Source organism: Nycticebus coucang, chromosome 10, assembly GCF_027406575.1.
Source record: "Nycticebus coucang isolate mNycCou1 chromosome 10, mNycCou1.pri, whole genome shotgun sequence".
Classification (NCBI taxonomy): domain Eukaryota; kingdom Metazoa; phylum Chordata; class Mammalia; order Primates; family Lorisidae; genus Nycticebus; species Nycticebus coucang.
In genome coordinates, this window is record NC_069789.1 from 103,239,122 (window position 1) to 103,261,006 (window position 21,885).

General features: G+C 45.4%; 1 protein-coding gene across 1 annotated transcript in view; it reads left to right on the plus strand.

The window, feature by feature from the left end:
• Nucleotides 1-11,417: 11,417 nt before the first annotated feature.
• The window catches only part of LOC128596489 (uncharacterized), a 78,677-nt gene continuing 68,209 nt past the window's right edge, over nucleotides 11,418-21,885 (plus strand). The window contains exons 1-9 of the mRNA XM_053606101.1: nucleotides 11,418-11,477; nucleotides 11,986-12,087; nucleotides 12,473-12,558; nucleotides 13,547-13,567; nucleotides 18,343-18,600; nucleotides 18,839-19,123; nucleotides 19,982-20,269; nucleotides 20,899-20,979; nucleotides 21,276-21,392. Coding sequence (XP_053462076.1) covers nucleotides 12,528-12,558; nucleotides 13,547-13,567; nucleotides 18,343-18,600; nucleotides 18,839-19,123; nucleotides 19,982-20,269; nucleotides 20,899-20,979; nucleotides 21,276-21,392 — 1,081 coding nt within the window. The 5' untranslated portion in view covers nucleotides 11,418-11,477; nucleotides 11,986-12,087; nucleotides 12,473-12,527. The remainder of the gene's footprint in view (nucleotides 11,478-11,985; nucleotides 12,088-12,472; nucleotides 12,559-13,546; nucleotides 13,568-18,342; nucleotides 18,601-18,838; nucleotides 19,124-19,981; nucleotides 20,270-20,898; nucleotides 20,980-21,275; nucleotides 21,393-21,885) is intronic.

The window sequence follows — 21,885 nt, forward strand, 5'->3', positions numbered from 1 at the left end:
GATCATTGCCTGGGAAGAGCCAACTGCCCAGATGTCCTGCTGTGCCCCTGGGAAGCTCTCTCTAGTCACTCAGTAGAACAGTTGAAAGCCCAGGGGCCCTTTAGCCCCAGGGGGTTTCTTGATCCTGGCAGCAGGGGTGGGTGGAGGCGTAAGCTGGACGCGGTCAGGCCGAGCTGGTGTAGGCTGGCGGAGGTCGCTTTCCTGCCTCTCTCGAAGCCGCTGGGAGGAGGGTCAAGGTGGAGCTGCAGACTCGGAGGGACGCCGTGGGGCAGGGCCTGCGAGCTTGGACGTCCCTGGAGGGCGGGGGGACCCGCCCTGTTCCTACTGTGTAGCTTCCCTGCTGGGAAAATGCGAGCTCTCCCAGACCCCCAGCGTCTTGGACCCCCACATTATTCTCTGGTCAGTCCTGTCCACGTGGCTTCATAGCCACCGAATCCAGCTCCCACTTCTGTGTCCCCAGCAACCCGTCCGAGTCGGGGAGCCGTGGGATCCGGCCTGCGTGCAGGACCCGCTGGCTCGCACCTTCCTAAAATGCCAGCAGGCAGGGAGCTCCCAGGTGGGGTCCCCTGGGTCCCCTGCAGGTCCCCGAGGGGAAAGGCGAAGAAACGCTGGCCTTTCCAAAGTTTTGGTGGCGGGTAGGACTGCCGGCGGGGAAGAGCCGAGCTACTGCAGTGTCCTCTCAAACTGCCCTCCTGACTGCAAGGGTTGGGAGGGCAGGTGGGGGGTGTTCTGCATGAGAGACAGCGGCTCTCAGCCTCTCGGTCACCCTCCTTGCAGGGGAACCCCACGTGAAGCGTCCAGCCCTGAGCTCACCCAAGTTCTCACTATCCGTGCTGGTAGCGGGCTGGTAGCCAAGGAGTGTGGGAGGGAGAGGCGGGCCCTTCTGACTCCTTCAGTGGTCTCCAGGCTTCTGGGTTTGATTCTCGCTGATGCCTTTTTCCCTTTATCTCTTCTTCCTTCCCTGGCTTCACAGTTCTCTGTGAGGTCCAGTCCCTGCAGGCTCCTGCTGTCTGTGACCTGCACCTGAGCTGTCTCCTCGGAAACCCACCCTCCCTCCAGCTGGGCCAGCCAGGAGCTGCCTCTATCTCCTGTGCATACTTGGAATGTTCTTCTTAATGGCCTTGCTTTCTTATTTCCTGCTATGTTTGCATTTCCTGCCTTGGGTTTCAGTCTCTGGCCCATGGAAAATTTTACTATTATTTTTAGGACAAACATGGCTTTTTATATTTTATATTGTCTCTGCCACTGGTATGGATTTGGAGCTCAGGTGTTGCAGGAAGACAAGGCCCAACAGAGAAAAAGAGCACCCAAACACCACTTTTATAAGAGGAAGGGCTTTATTCACCAGCCGGGAGCTTACGGCATAGAATTCCAAATGGCTGCGCTCCCGGGCTGCCTTGGTCTTTTTCTTCTTATTGACAGTCAAAACATTCCACCCCACAGGTACCCTTCTCATTGGCCAGTTTGAATCAAGTGGGAGATGCTATTCCCACCCCTAACAGAACTACAGGATTTCACAGAATTTGGAAATTTCCAAGTTTCAGGAAGTTAAGTTGACAAATTCCCAAGAGCTGAGTCCCTGTGGAGAGGACCCTGCATGTATATCCTTGTGGTCTCCTTGAGAAGACCTGTTCTTCTAGACCTCACCCTTCTCAGGTATCCTCTCTTATTCCCCCCTTTTGAGACTCCAATATATTTTAATCTGGGGTCTCAATATCAGCTTGTTTCTGCAGGTGCCAATATTAATTACTTTTTAGCACTGAGGTTTTAGGGACTGTGACTCTTCTTGGGTTCTCTACTCAGGCCTTAATAATACCATGGTGGTGGGCTAATATACATACAAGTTTTTACTTTTCCCTGTGACATTTCCCCCCTTTTCCCAAAGTTCAAAGTCCAACTAGGACAAGTCCCTTGACCAGTTTCCTCAGGCTTCAGCTGTGCATTGACCAGCCAGCTCCCAGTATGTGGCTGGAGCAGGGCATGTTGATTGTCTTAAAAGTTACCTTTACTTTCCAAAGGCCAGTGAAGCCCTGTTCAGCCATCTATGATGACTCCAGGTGAGGGTTCTTTTCACCTTCACTGCTGTGTGTGGTCAGAATGATGGTGTAAAGTCCTTGGTTTCAGGGGGACCAGGTTCTGATTCCAGTCCTAGACTTGGTCTCCTTGATCTGGAAGTCCTCAAAGGGCGTTGCTCCATACGACTGGATTTGTGGGGGTACCGCTGGTTCTTGGCACACGTTGAACTGGCTGCAGGTGACACACTGTAGACTGACAGTTTTGGCCAGGGCTGCCAGGTGGGAGATGTAGAAGTATTGGCCCAGCAACTTCATCAAATACTCTTGTCACCATGGTGGCTCCTAGAATATGGGGGACTGCTACTCATCCATCTAGCATCTTTATCAATCCTCCCTCTGTTTCCTGGCTCCCCTCTGCTACCAACCATTCCTTCTCCTCCTGGGAGTAGATAGGGGTGAGCTCCAGGACCCATGGGATGAAGGGAGCCACTCGCAACACCTGGTACGGTTGGGATGCAGTCCTTTTGGCTTCAGTATCGACTCTGGTGTTCCCCTTAGCAATGGTGGAAGCATCTCTTTGATGTCCACAACAGTGCATAACTGCTGCTACCTTCTGGAGTTTCCGTACTGCCTCTAGTAACTGAAGTTATCTCCTGCTGATACTTAATGTCTTTTTTTCCAGAATGTAATAGTCCCTTCTCCTTGTACAATGTCCCACATACTTGGAGAGTCAGAAAAGCATACTTAGAGTCAGTGTAAATATTTACACTTTTTCTTTGGCTTAATTCTAAGGCTCGGGTCAAGGCAATTAACTCAGCCTTCTGAGATGTGCCTTGCGGTAGAGGCTTAGTCTCCACAGTCTCTGTTAAGGTGACCACTGCATACTCAGCCCGCCACTAACCTTGTGCTGTCACATAACTGCTTCCATCTACATACAAGTCCCAGTCTGCATCTGTCCAGGGCTGGTCACACAAGTCAGGTCTGCTAGAGTATACATTATCTATAACTTCCGTACAGTCATGCTCAGTCTCTCTTCCACTGACTGGAAGGAGTGTGGCTTGGTTCAGAGTGTTGCATTAGAAAGCCAAAAATGTCCCTTAGTGTCCATTAAATTGACCACAGAGTGCGGTACTTTCACTCTGAGATCCTGCCCTAGAGTCAGCTTATTAGCTTCATGCACAAGGAGAGCAGTAGCAGCTAGAGCCCGTAAGCAGGGTGGCCATCCTTTTACCACTCCATACAACTGCTTAGAGAGGTAAGCTACAGGCCTTGGCCAGGACCCAACCAGCTGGATTAACACACTCACAGCCATTTTATCTCTCTCTGAGACATACAGAGTAAAGGGCTTGGTCAAGTCTGGCAGTCCCAATGCAGTGCAGCCATTAGCCTCATCTTTAGCTGGGAGAAGGCATGTTCCTGTTCTCCCCACTCCAAGGGCTATCCCTCCTCTCCTTCAGTTGCCTCATACAAGGGCTTAGCTAAGACGGCAAAGTTGGGGATCCAAAGATGACAGAAGCCAACTGGGCCTAAGAATTTCTAAACCTACTTTTGGCTCATGGAGCTGAGGAGGCAACTAATGGCCTGTCTCCACTTCATGCCTAGATACCTCTACCCCTGCTGGATAGTAAATCGTGATAATGTACTTGCTGCTGGCAAATCTGGGCCTTTTGTTTGGATACTTTATAGTCACATACCTCTAGATGTCATAAAAGAGAGTCCATGCCTCGGACGCAGCCTTCCTGGGTAGAGTGTCCTGAAAGGAGGTCATTGACATATTGGAACAGCACACATTCTAATTCCTCAGCCAGGAATTTCTGGAGGTCACGAGCCAGCACTTCTCCAAAAATTGCGGGTGTTTTGAACCCCTGTGGCAACCTGGTCCATGTGTACTGTTTCCATGTCTGGTCTCTCTCACTGGAAAGCAAACAGCCTCTGGCTTCCCAGAGCCAGCCTTATACTGACAAAGGCCTTTTTTAAGTTCAGACAAGTGGGCCACTTGGCTTCTGCTGGCAGCAGATTCAGCAGAGTACGTCTCATTTTATGAGTTGACAGTACAGATAAGGCTGGGATCTAAATACAGGTGGACCACAGCCTCTTTTTCCTCCTTTTAAACTATTTTTCTCTCTCAAATTTCTCTCTTTACTGAAGGCAAATTATAGTAGAACTAACTTATTTGCCAAAATAAACTGTACCTTCAATATACGAGGTCTGATTATTTGCATAATGTGCAGTAAGAATAATTAATTATTAGCCATCAAGGCTCTTCTTTCCTTTAAAATTGACTTTGCTGGAACCTTTTATAAGGAATCTCAGGCTGGACTTTCAGAAAGCCTTTCAGAGCCCAGGTTTCATCTGTGCCATTAGATACCTGTATGCATTGGGTAAATACCTCTTCTCTTGAGGTCCCCAAGCACATTTTGATTCCTGGACCCGTCAGCAAGTGACCTTTGTTACTTACCACAGATCAGGAAATGTTACTGATGGGTATCTGGCCAGTTTTCCAAAGAGCTTTTTTTTTGGCCTTATAGAGTCAACCTTAATTCCTTAATGCAGTCTGGACACCTCTGGAAATGCTATTCCAGCCAAAGCCTTGTAAAATAACCAGTGCCTTCATCATGTCCTATAGAACAAAACAGATTCTTAGTGAACTTATACAAATAACTGTATTGTCAGAAATTAAGAATACTTACAAATGGCTTTCAAATTCCGGAGAAATCAAGGAGAGAGAAAAATACGTGTTTCAAACTCTTCTCATAAGTACATACATTGCTTGAAAAGCTACAAACAGCTCAAAAGACAGAAAATTATTTCTTGAATTCTGGAAAACAGAACACAGAAAGAATCAACAATATTTCAAACAAAAAGCCATTACAAACTAGCCCAGTTCCACGTAACTGATTTCTGTTCTGTTGAAGTTAGGTTAGCAATACTCATAGACATGTTAACTGTCCAATGAAAGTTCTAAAAATCTGCTTTTTAGTCCAATGGTATTCAATTTCCAAAGACATCAGGAATTTGAATTCAAGAGAATTCATCAGTCTCTCTTAATATTTCTTTTTCTTTTTAGGATAAACTTTGGACTCAACCAGTTACATAAGAAATACTTTCTTTTTTAGATGAATTAAAATTATTACCGACAATATATGTTAGGACAGACCAATGCTTTATAGGTGAGGACAGACAAATGCTTTATATATTGGAACATATATATAACCATAACCCACACAAAATTAATCACCATTTCATATTTGACAATGTTTTCTATATATTTTTAATAAATCAAATAAGTTTAATTTGTTTTCCCATGACTTTCAGTGGTCTTAATATTTCAAGAAGACCAAATTTAAAGTTGTGGGGTTTTTTTTTTTGTTTGTTTGTTTGTTTTTGTTGTTGTTGTTGTTGGCCTGGGCCAAGTTTGAACCCACCAATCTCAGTGCATGTGGCCAGCGTTGCAACCACTGCCCTATGGGTGCCAAGCCCCAGATTTAGAGTTTTTATTTTGGAAGGTTTGTCAAATATCAAAGGCCTAAAACATTTGTTTAAACAAAATTACAAGCCAAAATATTTTAAAGGAAATACATAGTCAACTGGATCACATGTAAAGTCTTTCACAAATTCTCTTTTATGAGATTCATTTAACCTGCACAGACCATCTACAAACATTCTAAACTTTCTTTAACTTTTGCCCTGCCTTTCACTTTCTTACACAACCATTCTGTTTCAGGAAAAAATTTATCCCACAAGATTCTTTACACAATGCCATTCTCCTTTCTGTCTAATTTCTCTTACTCTCAAAAACTCACTTCCCACAAAACAGGATCCCAGTTTACCATGAAGTCACCCATTCACTCAGCCAAACTGATAACTAGAAGGTTTAAAAGGCAAGAATCTTATCCTTTGACAAAGACTCAGTTTCCCCAACAATTTAAACAACCAAATTATTACATTTTACAAATGAGACATTTTATGAGATGTAACATTGATACAGGATTTTCCCACTCAGGGCTGGACAAGGAACCCCCAGTTTTCAGGCTCAGGTGAGCTTAGACATCAGACTCCTATCTCCAGGCACAAACCCTCTGAGCCCCAGCAAGATCATGGACAAAGCAGCCCGAAACCTTTTGGATGGCTCCGCCCTGACTAAGGAGCACACAGTGCAAGGAGGGAGAGTTGACCTGAGTGGACATGGTGGGAAATGAAGACATTGGCATCGGGAGGACTGATGCAGCTGATGGCCAGCACCTGAACCGTGGAAACAGCTTTATTTATCTTAACAAGGTTGCATAAATATTAGCACATGGGGTAGAGATCAAACTTAAAGAGGAAAAACTGTGTGCTTGCCAATGACAAGGAAAGTATGCCTGGGCTCCGTGACTTCTGGCAGGTGGAAAGAATGTTGTTAAAAGAGAAGTGGTTGGGGTCGCTCTCTGAGCTTTTCCCAGACCGTGGGGGCCCTGCTGCCCACAGCCCTGTCCCCACAGCGATGGATGAAGACCAAGCTACTGGGGACTGTGGTGGCCCCTGCCATGTGGCTGATACTGGTGGTCCCTGCCCTTTTTTGTTCCTGTCCATCTTCAGATGTGTGGGGCATGCGGACCTCCTTAGTGATCCTTCTGTGCAGTTATTCTCCATTTTTCTTTTTTCTCTCTACTATGTTGCTGCAGATTCTTAAATGGACCCTAGAGCCCTCTCAAGGCTATTACATTCATGGATAACTATCCATTTGGTTTTTGTATAAGTAGTGGGGAAGATAAAGGCTAATATCTCCTAGTTTGCCATCTTGCTGATGTCACTCTAACCTGGACTTCTGCCCATGTCCTTCAAATCCATTTTGCATTTGTTTCTCTTAAGTCTTGGAAATGTCATAGGCCCATGACCAATTTTTATGGTGCTTCCTTATTTGGGGTTTCCCAGAGTACACCTGTGAATATGGCACAGTCCTGGGATTTTGCTAGTTCAGGGGAAACTTTCTGTTTTCCCCAGAAGTCAGTCAAAAACACAATTATTTGTCATCTGTCTGTGCTAATTGGTGGATTTTTTCCCTCACTGACCACTCATTTATGAAAAGGATTGTCTTCTCCGCATCAAGAGTACTTTATGCAGGTGTTTCCGTATTGGGTTTCTGCTTTTTGCAGGCCCAAGGTTTTGTCTTCTAGTTCCAGATTGACTTGAACAGCTACACCTATAAAGATCATCTAAGAGTAGAATTTCCCCCTCTCATCTCCCGGGGGAACAATAATGCCAATTTACATGTTTGACACTCTATTTTCACTTCCTTATTTTATCTGTAATAGGGAAATTTTCCTTCTTTCTTCGATGTTTAGTTATATATTTTTAAATTATGTAATATTTATCCTTCACTTGTAAGTATTCAGGTTTTTCAGTCTACCACAACTTTCCAGAACCAATACCCCCCACTTTTTGTATTCCCAGTGGGTGGATGGTTTTAGTTTGAAAGTGAGGAGATTTAAATACCAGTGCTCACTCTGCCATCTTGGATCTTCAATTACTTATAACAGAAAACATACCCATTTTATTTAACATAGTAATAAATCCTTAAAATATTGCTGACTGGAGTCAGAGACTTTCTGACAATATTCTGACAATGACCCTTAAGTTTCTCCCCATTTGGGGGTTCTGTCCTTTTGTGATTGTCTTTCCTTCATAGTCAACATCTTTTTTACTCTCCCAGTATTGTGTCCACCAGTCCCACCACCATATTGTAAAATTTCTCTTTTTCCTTGGTTTCCTACTATATCATGTGCTACTAAAAAGGGAAATGTTGGAAAATGTTGGTAGGAAACTGTAATTTTAGTTATGCACAGAAGCTGAAATTGTTAGTCTGCAACTCTAGAACTGACCCCACCCTTTGCCTCATCCTTGTTTCAGGTCTGGACTGATTGCTTAGCAGGGCCGTTTATCCCTTTGCCATATACTTTATTATAACTAGTCTTGGTGGACAGGTCGCGATAATAGTATGTGGTTTCTGCCACCAGCAGTGAAAGTTTCTGTGAGACACAGGCAATCCTGTCGCTATGATATACAGGAAATTATAATGCTAAATTTGAGTGAGATGGCTAAAGAGAAAGACAGAAGAAAAGGGTAAAACTGAGACAAAATACCAAGAGAGCAGCCAGTCTGGGAGAGCCTGAGGACCACACACTGAGAGCAGTTAGCTTGATCATGGGAAGTCTGGGATGGCTTCTAAGGAGAATCTCAGGGGTGAAAGATGAAAAGAAAAAGATCTCAATCAAGAGATTCAGAGCAAGCTGCTTTAAACAAAACTGAGGTAACTTGTAAGTTGGTAAAAAAGAGGTTTGGGAACCTGAAAGTCTTGCCAGGATTCCCACTTCCCTCTCACAGCCTATGTCTCACTGGTCACTGAGCCCTCCCGGTCTCAACTTTTTAGCACCTCTTGTATTTATATTCCCCTCTCCATCAGCACCACAATGGTTTAACACTTTGTTTCCACTCTGGATCCTAGTAGTGTCCACCCATCTCTCCAATTTCTCTCTAGTTTTGACCCATTCAATTCAAATATACTCTGCTCTCAAACTCAAAATCATCATGGTCTGATTATGGTTAAAATGCTCTCATTAGTCTTGAAATAGGAGCCCATGGGTGCTTCTCACCTCACAGCTCCTCTCCAGGAGCATAAATTCAGATCAGAGACAAAATATTTGCTTTATTATTGACCACGCTGGACTAGATCATGGGGCTCGAATCTGAGCCAAGTGGAGGTTTTCTCTGCTTTTCTTTCTATAGACTTTGGGACTTAAGTGTTTGAAGAGTTGTGTTCCGTCAGCAAAGGAGGATCCCGGCTTCTCTGACAACTCATTGAGATAATTCCACATGGGAAAATTAACAGAAAGAGATCACTTTCTGCTTAAAGATAAGCAAAAAGGAGGGAGCAAGAGGTCGTGAGGTAGGGAGGAGGGGATTGGTGAATTCATACCTAAAGGTACCGTGCACATTATCTGGGGGATGGACACAATTATAACCTTGACTCAAATTGTACAAAAGTAATGCATGTAACCAAAATGTTTGTACTTGTTACATTCTGAAATAATAATATATATTTTTTTTGTACTGTCCTTGGGTAGAGTGCCATGACTTCACACAGCTCACAGCAACCTCTAATTCTTGGTCTTACGCGATTCTCTTGCCTCAGCCTCCCAAGCAGCTGGGACTGAAATAATAATTTTTTTAAAAAGACTTAGAAGAGACATATGAAACAAACAAAAGAGGTTATAAGCCAGAATTTTCAACCCAACTCATCAAGCAGATAACTCCCCTATCATCCCTCCCCACCACCTGCCCGGGGTTGGGATCAGGGATCGTTGGGAAAAGAGCCAGAGGGGTGTTATCTAGTACTGCTCTTTCCCAAGAATGGAGCCAGTATCTCCTGTACCCTGTGAAAATATGAAGATTTTCCCACCTGCCCACCTTTGGGCCTTATCTCCTGTGATTCTCCTCCTGTCTACGCATCTGCCATCTAAAGTGCCTGCAGATACTGGAGCAGCCCAAATGGGTACATGCCCTCTTATGCTGCTCTGGCTGCTTTCTAGGCCTGGAACTTATCTCTCTTCCCAAGTTGTCTTTGTTGTGCTATTTGGCCTATGCAGGCCCCATTTTACTTCTACAAATTAATGGATTGCAGAGGATCTTCTGGGCAGAAGGGCCTTGGTTTGCCTAAATAATAATTAGTAATATCTGCATCGCCCCTCGTCAAGTCTGCTCCAGTTCCCCCAGCAAACAGCATCACCTTTACAGCAACTCCAAAAGCATATATTTATAACCTTGGACATGATATTCCTGGGTAGGGTCACATTGTATAAAGACATACCATGTTCATGATGATCACAGTAATTATTAAAATTACTATTGCCACAACTACTGTAACGATGATTATGAGCATGACTGTGACTGCTCCCTCTGTCACTTACACAACAGCCACTGTGGTTAGTGATTTACATATATCATGACATGCAATTCTGTTGTGGTGACTGTGGAGCCCCAAATTTAATCAAAGATATCTAGAGATCTTTGAAATTCATGTAGCACATGTAGCAGGCTTCATTCTCCTCAAGAAAGAGATGTAATTTGTTTTGCTCTGACTTGCATTTTGCGAAGACGCGATTTATCCTGTCATGCCCCGACTTGGTACTTGTCCCATTCAAGACACTGAATATGGTTCACAGAGTCAATGGCTTCTCTCCACCTGGCAGAAGATGCTACTGCCTGTCACCACCTGTGGAATCGTTAGTTGGGGGTCTACCAGGTTGACTCAAGAGGCTTGCTTCTCCCTGGTACCTGTGACTCCATCCTGTTGGTGGTGAAATATCTTTGTCTACTATTGTCTCTCTCTTTGGCCTCCCCACCCCACCACCATACACACAATTTCATGTTTGCCACTGCAACCATAATCATTAAGTTGCTTTTTCCTCCAAGGAGCTGTTAAGCTTCCTAATCTTTGGCTGTGGTTCCCAGTTTGCTTCCAAGTTTCGGTTTGCTTCCAGCCTATGGCTATCCACATGTAAATGTTTACCATCTGTTACATACAGAGCGACACCTATATACAGCATGTTAATCGTCTTAGAGAACTGGCTGCCACTGTTGTGGCCACCACTGTGGTCCACCTGCCTCACTGCAGCGATGTTAGTCTCTAACAACTCATTCATTCTGATTTTCCCTTGCAACTTTCACACCAGCCATGGATTTTACCTAATGCCATTTTGTAACACCTTAAGAAATAATGGTTCTCAACTGAAGAGGCCACATTTCCATTAAAGGCATTTTGGAATTAACAAAAGGACATGGGCATTTTGAAACATCTCCTCATATTCCTATGAACTATGTTCAGTGGCCTGAGTGGGACAAGCATCACCAACCCTCTACCTCACTGCATCTTCTGCGTGCTCCTCTCTGTATTCCCTTCCAGAATTCTGTGCCTTCCTGGGAAGAAATCATGGAACACCTAGGGACACATGTAGCACATGTAGCAGGCAGTCTTGAGAGGACCAGTGACCAGCTTTGGTTCTGGGGTGAGAACTACTTGTTCTTTTAAAGACATACAAACCATTTGCTTACATAGAAAGTTAAAGGAGCATCACTTGGTATACTTGGAGATGAGAGAAATCATAAAACTTTGTTCGTTTGTTTTTGGGAAAGAGCCTCCCTCTGTTGCCCAGGCTAGCATGCTGTGCCATCAGCATAGCTCACAGCAACCTCCACTTCCCGGGCTCATGTGATCCTCTTGCCTCAGACTCCTGAGTAACTGGCATGAGCCACTGTACCCAGCTCACCGGTGATTTTTTTGGTTTAAAGTTTCATGTTGCATAAGGTCCAACAGGGCATGTGGCATCTGCCCAAACACCTTGATCCCGGGCAGACTGTTGTAGGTGCATACACAGTGTTTATGAGGACTACATCTCATCAGAGTGGACATGAGACTAGGTCCTGGTATGATGCATGCTTTATAAGGACAGCTATAATAGGATCAGCCTGTGGTATAAAAACATTACTGATTAAAAATAGAAAAGGGCAAATGTTTTGAAGTTTAGCAAAATCGCATTCTAAAAAGTCTGTAATTGACTATGGGAAATTTCACTTAAGAAACCCAAGCCATTGAAATAATGGCCTTGTTATCTTGACCAACATTTGAGAAGCAATATATCATGATAACACATCATATTGTTTAAGAGCCAGACTTGGACTGGATTGACTGGATTTGAATTCCAGCTCTGTTACTGCTAGAAAATGGGCATGTTGATTTTGGTCATCTGACTTGCTGCCGTGGTCTGAATGTAGTGTTCCCCGCAAATTCGTATGGTGATACTTAATGCCTTAGGACGTTAGGAGTTGATTAAGCTGTGAGAGTAGAACCCCCATGTAATGGATTAGTACCCCTACATTTAAGGAATTAGTACCCCTATAGAAAAAGTTTGAGGGAGCTTGTCTGTCCCTGCAGCCCTCTGAGGACAGACAGAGAAGGCACCATGACCAGGACCAGGCCTCGCCAGACATGGAATCTGCTGGTGACTTGATCTTATACTTCTCAGCCTCTAGAACTGTGAGCAATAAATTTATGTTGTTTATTAATTATTCAGTCTAAGATATTTTGTTATAGCAGCCCAAGTGGACTGAGATATTTGCCTTCACTCAACTGTGTAAAGGGACAGTGCTAACTGCAGAAGCTTACTGAAGATATTAAATTAAATAACTTTGTGAGGATAAGGTACTTAGAACTGGGTTCCAATTCAGTAAGACCTGTATGCAAGTGTTAAGTTATCATAATGCCAAAACGTAGAATTTCTCTGACATCGAGAGGATCATCTTTCATTCTTGTAGCTATTACAGGGTAAAAGAGAGTGATCAAACTTTGCTGGGTGCATCTACTTCCTTTTTTGCTAATTATACAAAGTATGTTCTGAAAAGCACAATTCATCTGCTCACAGGCCCCAGCTGGTGGTTGAGAGAACATCTCCTGTCACATAGCTGGATTGGGTCCTCATGCTGCTGTGGTCATTCCTGGTCATCTTTGGTGAGTGAGTTAAATAATTTGAGTTAAACTGAGGTGGCAGCGGGATGAGGTCTCCAGTTTCCCAAAGGGGCTGAGGTCTGATCAGAGCCCAGGGACCAAAGGGGCTCCGGGGCAGGTCTCTGCTTCCAGCTTAGGCTTCAGGAGCAGAGGCAAATCCATGGGACTGGGGAGAATCCCACCACAGCATGTTCTAATCCTTAACATTCAAGGCAGGCTACTTCACCACTTGTTGGTTTTGAATTTCTGTTTTGCTTCCTTAAATTTCATTGAGTGATATGATCTCTTAAGGAAGATTTTCATGGTTTCTGAGCTCAATACTTCCTTTCTCTGCCATGAAAATGAATTATTCAAACCATTATTTCTAGATTTATTAACTTAACTCACTGTATTGAGACCCTTTGCTGGTGTTCCTCTGTTTAATCCTGGGCTGTGAGTAAGACGAGGCTGCTGCTGGGAAATACGATTTCTTTCTTCCATAAAATACTTGTTAAGGGAACAAGAGGGCTCTAACATAGAGCATAGCTGAGCAGAGGGGCTAATTCAGAGTGGGTCCAACTCTCATGGCTCCTGATCACTGCGTGAACTGTGAACACACAGTGATCCGTCACTGTGATCCAGTGAACCGTCCGTGATCGCTTTGTCACGTAGCAGTGAGTCCACCTGCTAAAAAGCTTGGGTGTGAGGGACAATGGTGGAGAAGGGGAAGGAAAATGAAAAGAAAGGAAGAATCATTAACTATCTAATGTGGATATTCCTGTCAACCCCATTGGTCCAGAAATGGGTTTGTAATTTGCCCTGTGCTGGCAGAGTGAGTGAGGGTTTGGTATGTGCTTGAGGGAAGTTGCCTTGCTGGTGATGAGGGACTAAGGGAGTCAAAAAGAAGAAAAAGACGGAGAGAAGTTTCTGGGCAATGTATCAGAGTAACACAAACTTCTGGATTCTGAGGGAAAGTGCTGTGTGCTCACCTCTGACTTCTGGTCCCTTACAGGCCCCGCCAGCGCACAGACAGGTGAGTCCCTTCTGTCCTTGTTGCTGTCTGTCTCCTGCATGTCAGCCACCTGGCCACCACGGGGCCCTGCAGAAGTGGCCCTAGAAAGACTATGGAGAGGTCCAAATTTACTGCCCTGGGCCCACATGTTCTGAGGTCACATGCCCAGCCTTCTCAAGACCCCAGATGCTTGCTCTCTGTTACAAGTCTGGGTGGAAGGGGAATGATGTCGGAAAGAAGGCGTGCAGACCGGGCAATTTACACAGAATTGTTTTCCTTCCCTTAGGACTATACTGAATGTCCTCAAGCTCTGAAAACAATTATCCACAGAGGAAAACTCTCAGGGCTGCACAACTCTACATAGCCAGAAAAGACGCATGCCACCACTGCTTCTTGAGCTCTAGATCAGGAGTCAGCAAATTTTCTGTAACAGGCCAGAGAGTAAATAGTTTGGGCTTTTCAGTCTCTTCTGTAACTACCCACCACTGTCACTGTAGCAGGAAAGCAACTGCAGATCATATGTAAATTAGCAGGCACTGGCTGTGCTCCAGAAGCACTTTATTTACCAAAGCAGGTGGCCCACTGGCTTACAGGCCACAGTTTGCAACCCCTGCACTAGATTCATTATTTAGTTGTGATTCATTATTTAAAATTGTGGGTTACTTTGTTTATTTGACTAATACTAATTTTATCTTACCCTTTCTGATTTAAATCTGAGTTCAGTAAAGGGAGTAAATGAGAAAAATATTTTATTCCGTGTAGAGAACCTCCATGTGAGCCAAGACTAAATCTAAAGAAAGAGGATTGTTCCCTTTCCTGTTCAGTGCTGAGCACCAAGTGGAAGGGGCTCTTTGGGCTCGAAGAAATTGTGTTGAGATCAGCAGGCCTCGTCTCACCTTGATGGAAGTGGGAGGTTTGGGGAAGCCCTGGAGGTGGGGAATGGTGGCTTCTGGCATCTATCTGCTCACATGAGGTCCCCAGGCCCAACAGTGTGTGACTCGCATCGCTCCCTTCCTGTCTGGTGGGAAATGACAGGAAACCTCGGTGGTCTCAGGCTGGGCGTGGGAATCACACTGTTACTCAGCCTCAGGTAGTGGGGGCAGGCTCCAGAAGTGAGTCACCTACCATAACTGAGAGGACAAGCCCCCAGCCACTTTACTTCCTTCCCCCTCCCTGCTCAAGAGCTTTTCAGAAAGCTGGGAGTTCTCCAGAATGTTGAGATCTCTCCTTTTCAAAAAAGAATGAAAGGGTTCAGCATGAGGTCGTGAAAAGAACGGGAGTTAGTTATATCATGAAAGATTCAAATCATGGCTTTGCTGTATACCTGCTATGTACACTTGGCCTCTGAACCTCAATCTTTTCTCCTGTGAAAAGTCTCTGGCCTGTTGAGAATTCCACTCCCCTGCAAAGTGTGAAAATGCCTTCAGCTCAGCAGCTGACAGCCCTGCTCTCCCCACCCCTGCCAGGGCATGCTCCAGGTTCCTCCTTCTACCCCACCCACAGACCAGCTGCCCTCCCCACCCCTGCCAGGACGTGCGTGCAGTGCAGCCCTCTGAGAAATGTTTGCTTTTTGCTTTGCCGCTGCTCTGGTAAAGATATTTTTCATTAATTTTTATTAAAGAATTCTTCAGCTTTATACGTCTTGCCCCTAGATTTGCTCAACTGAAAGGTTTCATAACCCGACCTTTGTCCTGCCTCCTACCATCATCCCCTCCCCCCCCACAGTTCAGTTGATCTGTATTTCTGGGGGGTCTGTATTCCTGGGGGTCAGCAGAATCTGGTGGGGGCTTCTGTCGGTACAGCCCTTCCTGCCTGGCTGGGCTTCTTCTGTCCATCCTTCTTGCTGGAGGATTTGGAGCTCCTTGAGGTCCTTCCTCATCCTGCTTCTCCAGGGCCTCTGATTCCTCTCACTCTGCCCTAAGTGTGCACAGATGAGAGCCTTGAGGTTGGGTCACGATGGCAGCTAACGTGGATCCAGCACACTTCTGCCAAGGCCTCCTATCTGCCAGCAAGTGGCATCTGGATGTTCACAGCCACTCTGAAAGCAAGTGGATGCATGCTGCCTTGCAAACCTGTTGTGACTGCGGGCACTCTGGCGGAAGACTTGGACCAACCCGCATCTATCCCTAGGAGGTTGTGCTAGAAGGTTTGCCCTCAAGTCACTTTCACTTATTCAGGGTCCCAAGTCCACCCTGTCTCACAGGTGGAAGCCTGTTATTTTGGCCTCTTACTCTTTCTCAGTCGTTATTAGTTTCAGCAGTGAGGACATCTGCTCGAGGCTGTGCAATCCCTGAGTGGTCCGTGTTGGCAAGCACATGTAAATGCTCGCCTCATGGAATCCTTAAAACATCCTCACAGGAGGCAAATGCTTGCCATTGTTCCATTTCTCAGGTGAGAAATTGAGGTACAGAGTCAAGTGCTGTTTGAAGTCACAGCTAATAACAGACTCAGATTCAAAACAACATAATCCGGCTTTTCCCCACTAAGTTAAACATTCTGAGTTTAACTAAGTTAAACATTCACCTCTGGGCCCTCCAGCTTTGCTCCCCAGAGGGTTCCCCATGTAGCAGTCAGCTCCCCACCTGCTCCCACCATCTGGTTGCAGTTTTGGATTCAGTGACCACTCCTGGTGCTCACAACCTGTGGCTGCCTCCTGGGCTGTCTGCTTCTTCACAAGCAGAGACACCCCAATGACCCACTTAGGGAGCCCAGGGCCTGCAAGACTGACCGTCAAGTTCCTTTTTTTCTTTTCTTTTGTTTTATTCTTTTTTTTCCTTGACTAGTCCCTTTATTTACTAATAAGAATTTTAATAAGAAATATTTTGTGAGATTTAATTTGTAATTTTATTTTATTTATCTATTTATTTTAGTTTCAGAATATTCCGGGTTTGGCTACATGCATTGCTTTTGTACAGTTTGAGCCAAAGGTATAAGTGTGCCCACCACCCAGATAACAGGCGTTTTACCCATTACGTGTGATTTACCCCTCCCCTCCTTTCCTCTTCCATATGAAAAAAATGCTCTCTCGTTATCTAGAGGCCTTTGGGAGGTGATCAAGGTTGTCTCTAGCTGTCAGGGAAATATAAATTGAAACTACAATAAGACATCACCCAAACCCAATGGCTTTTATCAAAAACTACCATCGGGTGCCTTTTTACAGAGTTTCTAATGATGACTCCTATTGAGGGCAGACAGTATTCTCCCCAAGAATTTTTTCCATTTCTGGATGAAGACTGTGCTAGGGGTTTAAAATTTGGCTTGATTGCAAGTCCCATAACAGAATTCCCATGCGATCTTGCCTCCATCTGTGAAGGAGGACAAAAATCTGAATTGTTTCTGCAATTCACTTTCTAATTTCATTAGAAAACAGATCACCTCCCCCACAACATCCAACAGGTAATGCCAATTCTCCTAGAACAGCTAGTAGCAAAATATACATTTTCCAAAAAGCTAGGATTCCAAATCCCACAAGTCATCTGTAGTGTCTGGGCTCTGACTGCACAGTGGTGTTTTAGGAGCCAGCACATCTTAGGTGATGGGGATCTCTTTCCTTCTACTACACATCCAAATTCTGACCATCGTAATGCAATTGATTAGTGACAGAGAATTTTTTTTCTGGTTTTTTTTTTTGCAGTTTTTGGCCGGGGCTGGTTTGAACCCGCCACTCTGGCATATGGGGCCGGCGCCCTACTCCTTTGAGCCACAGTCGCCACCTCAAAAGAGAGATTTTTATTTGAGGTCTAGCACAGTTCCCCACCTTGAGGTCAAAATCCTCAACTATAACCTGAAAATATAATGGTTATGTCATAAGCAAAGGACATAGTCTGATACTATAAATGAGTAAAGTGGCAGGGCAGAAATCAGAGGACCTGTAGGCAGTCCCAGGAAACAGCCCCTGGTGAGGAAACTTGTCATAGGCAGTGACTTTGCTCTCCATGTCATCAGTCTCTAAAGTACATTCTCTACTTCATTATACATTGAATGAGAGTGAAAATTTTCCAAAACATTCAAGTGGGAAGTTATGAGAATTGAAGATATTGGACCTAATTCCAGTAACTGGCTTATTCCTCAGTAATCCAGACCACTTGGGGGTTTACCTACTGAGGCAAAAAGAAGGGATGGATCTGAATTCTTAGACAGTCTGAAGCTCTGGGGGCTGGATGATGACACAGGGGATGGGAAAGTAATGTATCTATGGAAGACAAGGGTCCCCTGTCTGGCGCCACAAGTGGAGAGAGCTAAGCGTAAGGTGCCTTAGCAGAACACTCCTATTTGTGTAAAAAGTTGTGTTCTCTTTGACACCATCTTCAATAGACTATCTATATGTGTTCCTCAAATTCATATGTGGAAACTCTAATCCCAAAGTGATAGTATTTGAAGGCGAGGCCTTTGGGAGATGATCATAAAGGTGGAACCCTCACGAATGGAAATCATGTCTTTATATGAAGAGACTAGTGAGCTGGATAGTTGTTTTCTTACCACGTGAGGATGTGATGAGTCTGCAGCCTGCCAGCACCCTGACCTCAGACCTCTAACCTCCAAAACTATGAGAAATAAATTTTGGTTGTTGATAAGCCACCTAGTTTATGGTGTTTTTTTACAGAAGCTCCAGCTAAGATATCTCCTCGGGAAAAATGGGATGCAACTGTGGGTAATTAAGGCATGGGTCCAAACCTCTGCCTTGTCTGAAGATGTAGAGGCCACGCCCCCTTTGAGCATTTCACTGCCAAAGAAGCAGGTCAGCATTGGGGTTCTCTGCAGGAATGGTAACTCCAGTTTCCCTCCCTCTTTTACAGTCTCACTGATCATAAAGGAGCCCCCTCCTATCTTCGAAGGAGACAGAATAGCTCTGACATGCCAGAAGGAAAAGATCCAAAGAATAAAGACGATAACATACTATAAGGACGAAAAAGAATTATCAAGTTTTAAAAAAGTCTCAGTTCTTTCTATCCAAAATGTAAATGTGAGTGACAGTGGCAACTATTCCTGTACTATTGTAGCAGGAATCTGGAGAAGGAAAAAAACTTCACAAAAAATCAGTGTCAAAGTTCAAGGTAAAATCTTTATCCCTTTGGGCTAGGCTGGGAGGGAGACCACAGCAGCACAGGGGAGTGGGTACCTGTAGGGGAAAGCTGCCTGCTGACCAGATCTCTATGGTTTGACCAGGAAGGGAGCTCGGATGGGTGACATGTGTCTGGCTGTGAATGTCCTGGGGGTGCTTCTCTCTGAAGGCTTTTTAGAAAGAACCCTGGATCTTACTGCTCTGGGAACTTTTGTGATCCTTCCCTTTAGAACTATTTCAACGTCCTGTGCTGATGGCCAGCTCCTTCCAGCCCATCGAGGGGGGTCCAGTGACCCTGACCTGTGAGACCCGGCTCCATCCATGGAGGTCACAGGTCCAGCTCCAGTTCCGCTTCTTCAGAGATAGCAGGGTCCTGGGGTCAGGCTGGAACAGCTCCCAACAGCTCCAGGTCCCCGCTATGTGGAGGGAAGACTCGGGGTCCTACTGGTGCGAGGCAGAGACTCTGACCCACAGCATCAGAAAACAGAGCCCTGCATCTCAGATATATGTGCAGAGTAAGTGCCAGTGGGGTTGAGCCTGAGTGAGAGAGAGACGTGCTGCGGTTTCAGCTGCACCGCTGGGCTTTTTGTTTCTTTGTGAAACTCCTGTCCTGAGGAAAGTGGGAACTGGGTAAGAAAAACTCAGATGACACCCGGCATCTTTCTTCACAAGAATCAGTAATAGACTAAGCTCCTTCTAAGCTTTTTATTTTTTATTAGTTAAGTCGTTGATTCACCAGCTGGGTGCCTTGGCCTTAGCAGCAGGTTGGGGACTTTGAAAGGCCAGTTGCTGGTCCCCAGTGTCTCCATGTGCTCTGTGAGCAGCACAGATCAACCTGTGAAGAGGTGGCATGAAGCCACAGCTCATGTAGCTCGATGCTGCAGGGATCACGGAGAGCAGAGTGGACAGAGCGGTCAGAGGAGGGCAGTGATTTGGTTCAGCCTTGAAACTGGGAATGACAGAAGAATTAATTATAGCAGGGATTGTTGTCAGTAACAGTATCTTCTCCCAGGTAGGACCGATGCTACCAGTGTCCCGCTTCGTTCTGTACAAATGACATCTGTCTGAACAGTGACTCACCCCAAAATAAATAAATATGTGAATAAAAGAATAAATAATTGCCTGTCTCATGGAGTAGATGATCCATGACAAATTCTTAAATGATCTCTACCCATGAAATCTGCAGGATCGGGGTTAGAACAGACAAGTATCTGTATCTGCAAATCGTCATGGATTCTCTACTGGCCGGAATGTCATGACCGGTCACGTATAGGGTCCCCAATCTCCCCTGCAGGAGGGAGTGGCCTCGGTCTGCCCCATTCACAGAGCTTCCCAGACATAGAATTCTCACCTGCTATCTCATACCCATCTAGGAATCCCCGTTTCTAATGTAAGCTTGGAGACCTGGGTCCCTAGGGGACAGGCAGTTGAAGGAGGAACGTTAGACCTGCTGTGCTCCGTGGCTGATGCCACAGGAAACATCACATTCTCCTGGCACAGAGAGGCCACAGGAGTCAGGGTGGGAAAGAAGACTCAGCATGGTCTGACCGGGGAGCTGCGTGTCCCGGTTGTGCAGGACAGTGACTCAGGCGGCTATTACTGTACAGCTGACAACGGCTATGGTCCTGTCCAGAGCAAGGTGGTGAATGTCCCTGTGAGAGGTGAGTTAAACTGTTATCCATATCCACCAGAAATTCCAAATCAAGGTCACTATATCCAAGTCATGTGGAAATGCCAGGAGGTCCCAGGGCTCAGTGCTGCAGAGAAGCAATTTGAAATAGAGCTGCCCTTGCAAGTCAGCTTGCTGGCAGCTTTCTTTTTGTAGAAATAGCAAGAGGGCTAGATTGGTACAAGGGAAAAAGTGAGATGCAAACAACAAATGACCATGTCTCTGGGCAGTGCTTGGCCTTCTCCCCACATTTCTAAACACACCGCTGAGAAGGTTACCTCTGATCACTCCAGCGCAGATGTGAAAACTGGAGGCGTACTTGGCGCCAAAGGGCCCAGGCCCTTTTCTGAGACCTTAAAATAGGAGGTTAGGAGTTTACTTCAGCATCACAGATTCTCTCTGATGCCCTTCCCCGTCCCTCAGTTCCAGTGTCCTGCTCTGTCCTCACCTTCAGGGCACCCAGGTATCAGGCTGTGGTGGGGGATGTGGTGGAGCTTTGCTGTGAGGCCCCAAGAGGCTCTCCCCTGGTCCTGTACCAGTTTTACGATGAAAATATCATCTTGGGGAATAGCTCAGCTCCCTCTGCAGGAGATGCATCCTTTAACCTCTCTCTGATTGCAGAACATTTTGGAAACTACTCCTCTGAGGCTGACAATGGCCTGAAGCCCCAGCGCAGTGAGGTGGTGACACTCCCCATCTCAGGTGGGTCCACGGTACCTGCATACAGAGTATGACCAGCAGCTCTGTCCCAGCAGCCTTCATTGGTGCCATGTTGGGGTTTCAGCAGACTGAGGTATTCTGGGAGATGTCTGTCATGTGGGGAGGTGGGAAGGGGACCCCCAAGTCTGCTGCTTTCTTCTCACCATAGTAACCCGGAGGATATGGACCATACTGAAACGACCTCTTACATGGGTTTGTGTTCCCCACTCCCACATAGTATTGATCAAAAGGGCTACATCTCTGCTCTCCTGGACTGAAGCCCTGGTTTCTCCCCTCAGGGGCTAATGGCTATAGAAGAGACCTTGTCACAGCCAAAGTTTTGGGGGGACTGTTTGGCATCCTGGGTTTCACTGGTGTTGCTCTGCTGTTTTATTGCTGGTCGCACAAGACAGCAGGTTGGTATCCCCTGCAGGTTTGTTGCATTTTCCCTATTTTGCTATAACCTTTCCCATTACTGATATAGATTGCAAGACCAAAAAAAAAGGGGACAGGAAGGAAAACCTTCCAAACGCCAGTAATTTCTTCTTATGCTGCCCTTTCCATTCAGCAATGTTGCCACACTACTATTTCACAATGTGTCACTGTCCCTGTGTGCAAAGTATTCCTCCATGTGTGACTTCTAAATTAAAAAGTTGAATTATTAAATATCATTTAATAATTTTCAACAGACACAATGGAATAAAATGTAATAAGAGACTATGTTTAAAGGAACTAGAATATTTCAGTATGAAGTTTTCCATTTTGTTTATCCATTTCTTTTTGGTTACCCTATTCATGATGGGAGCACCAACTCCCCTTTTCATTCTTGGATCTATTATGTGGATCATAGAGAGCCCTCTCCACTCTGGCTGGTGGCTGATGCTGGCTGTAGCCAGCTTTGGGCCACAT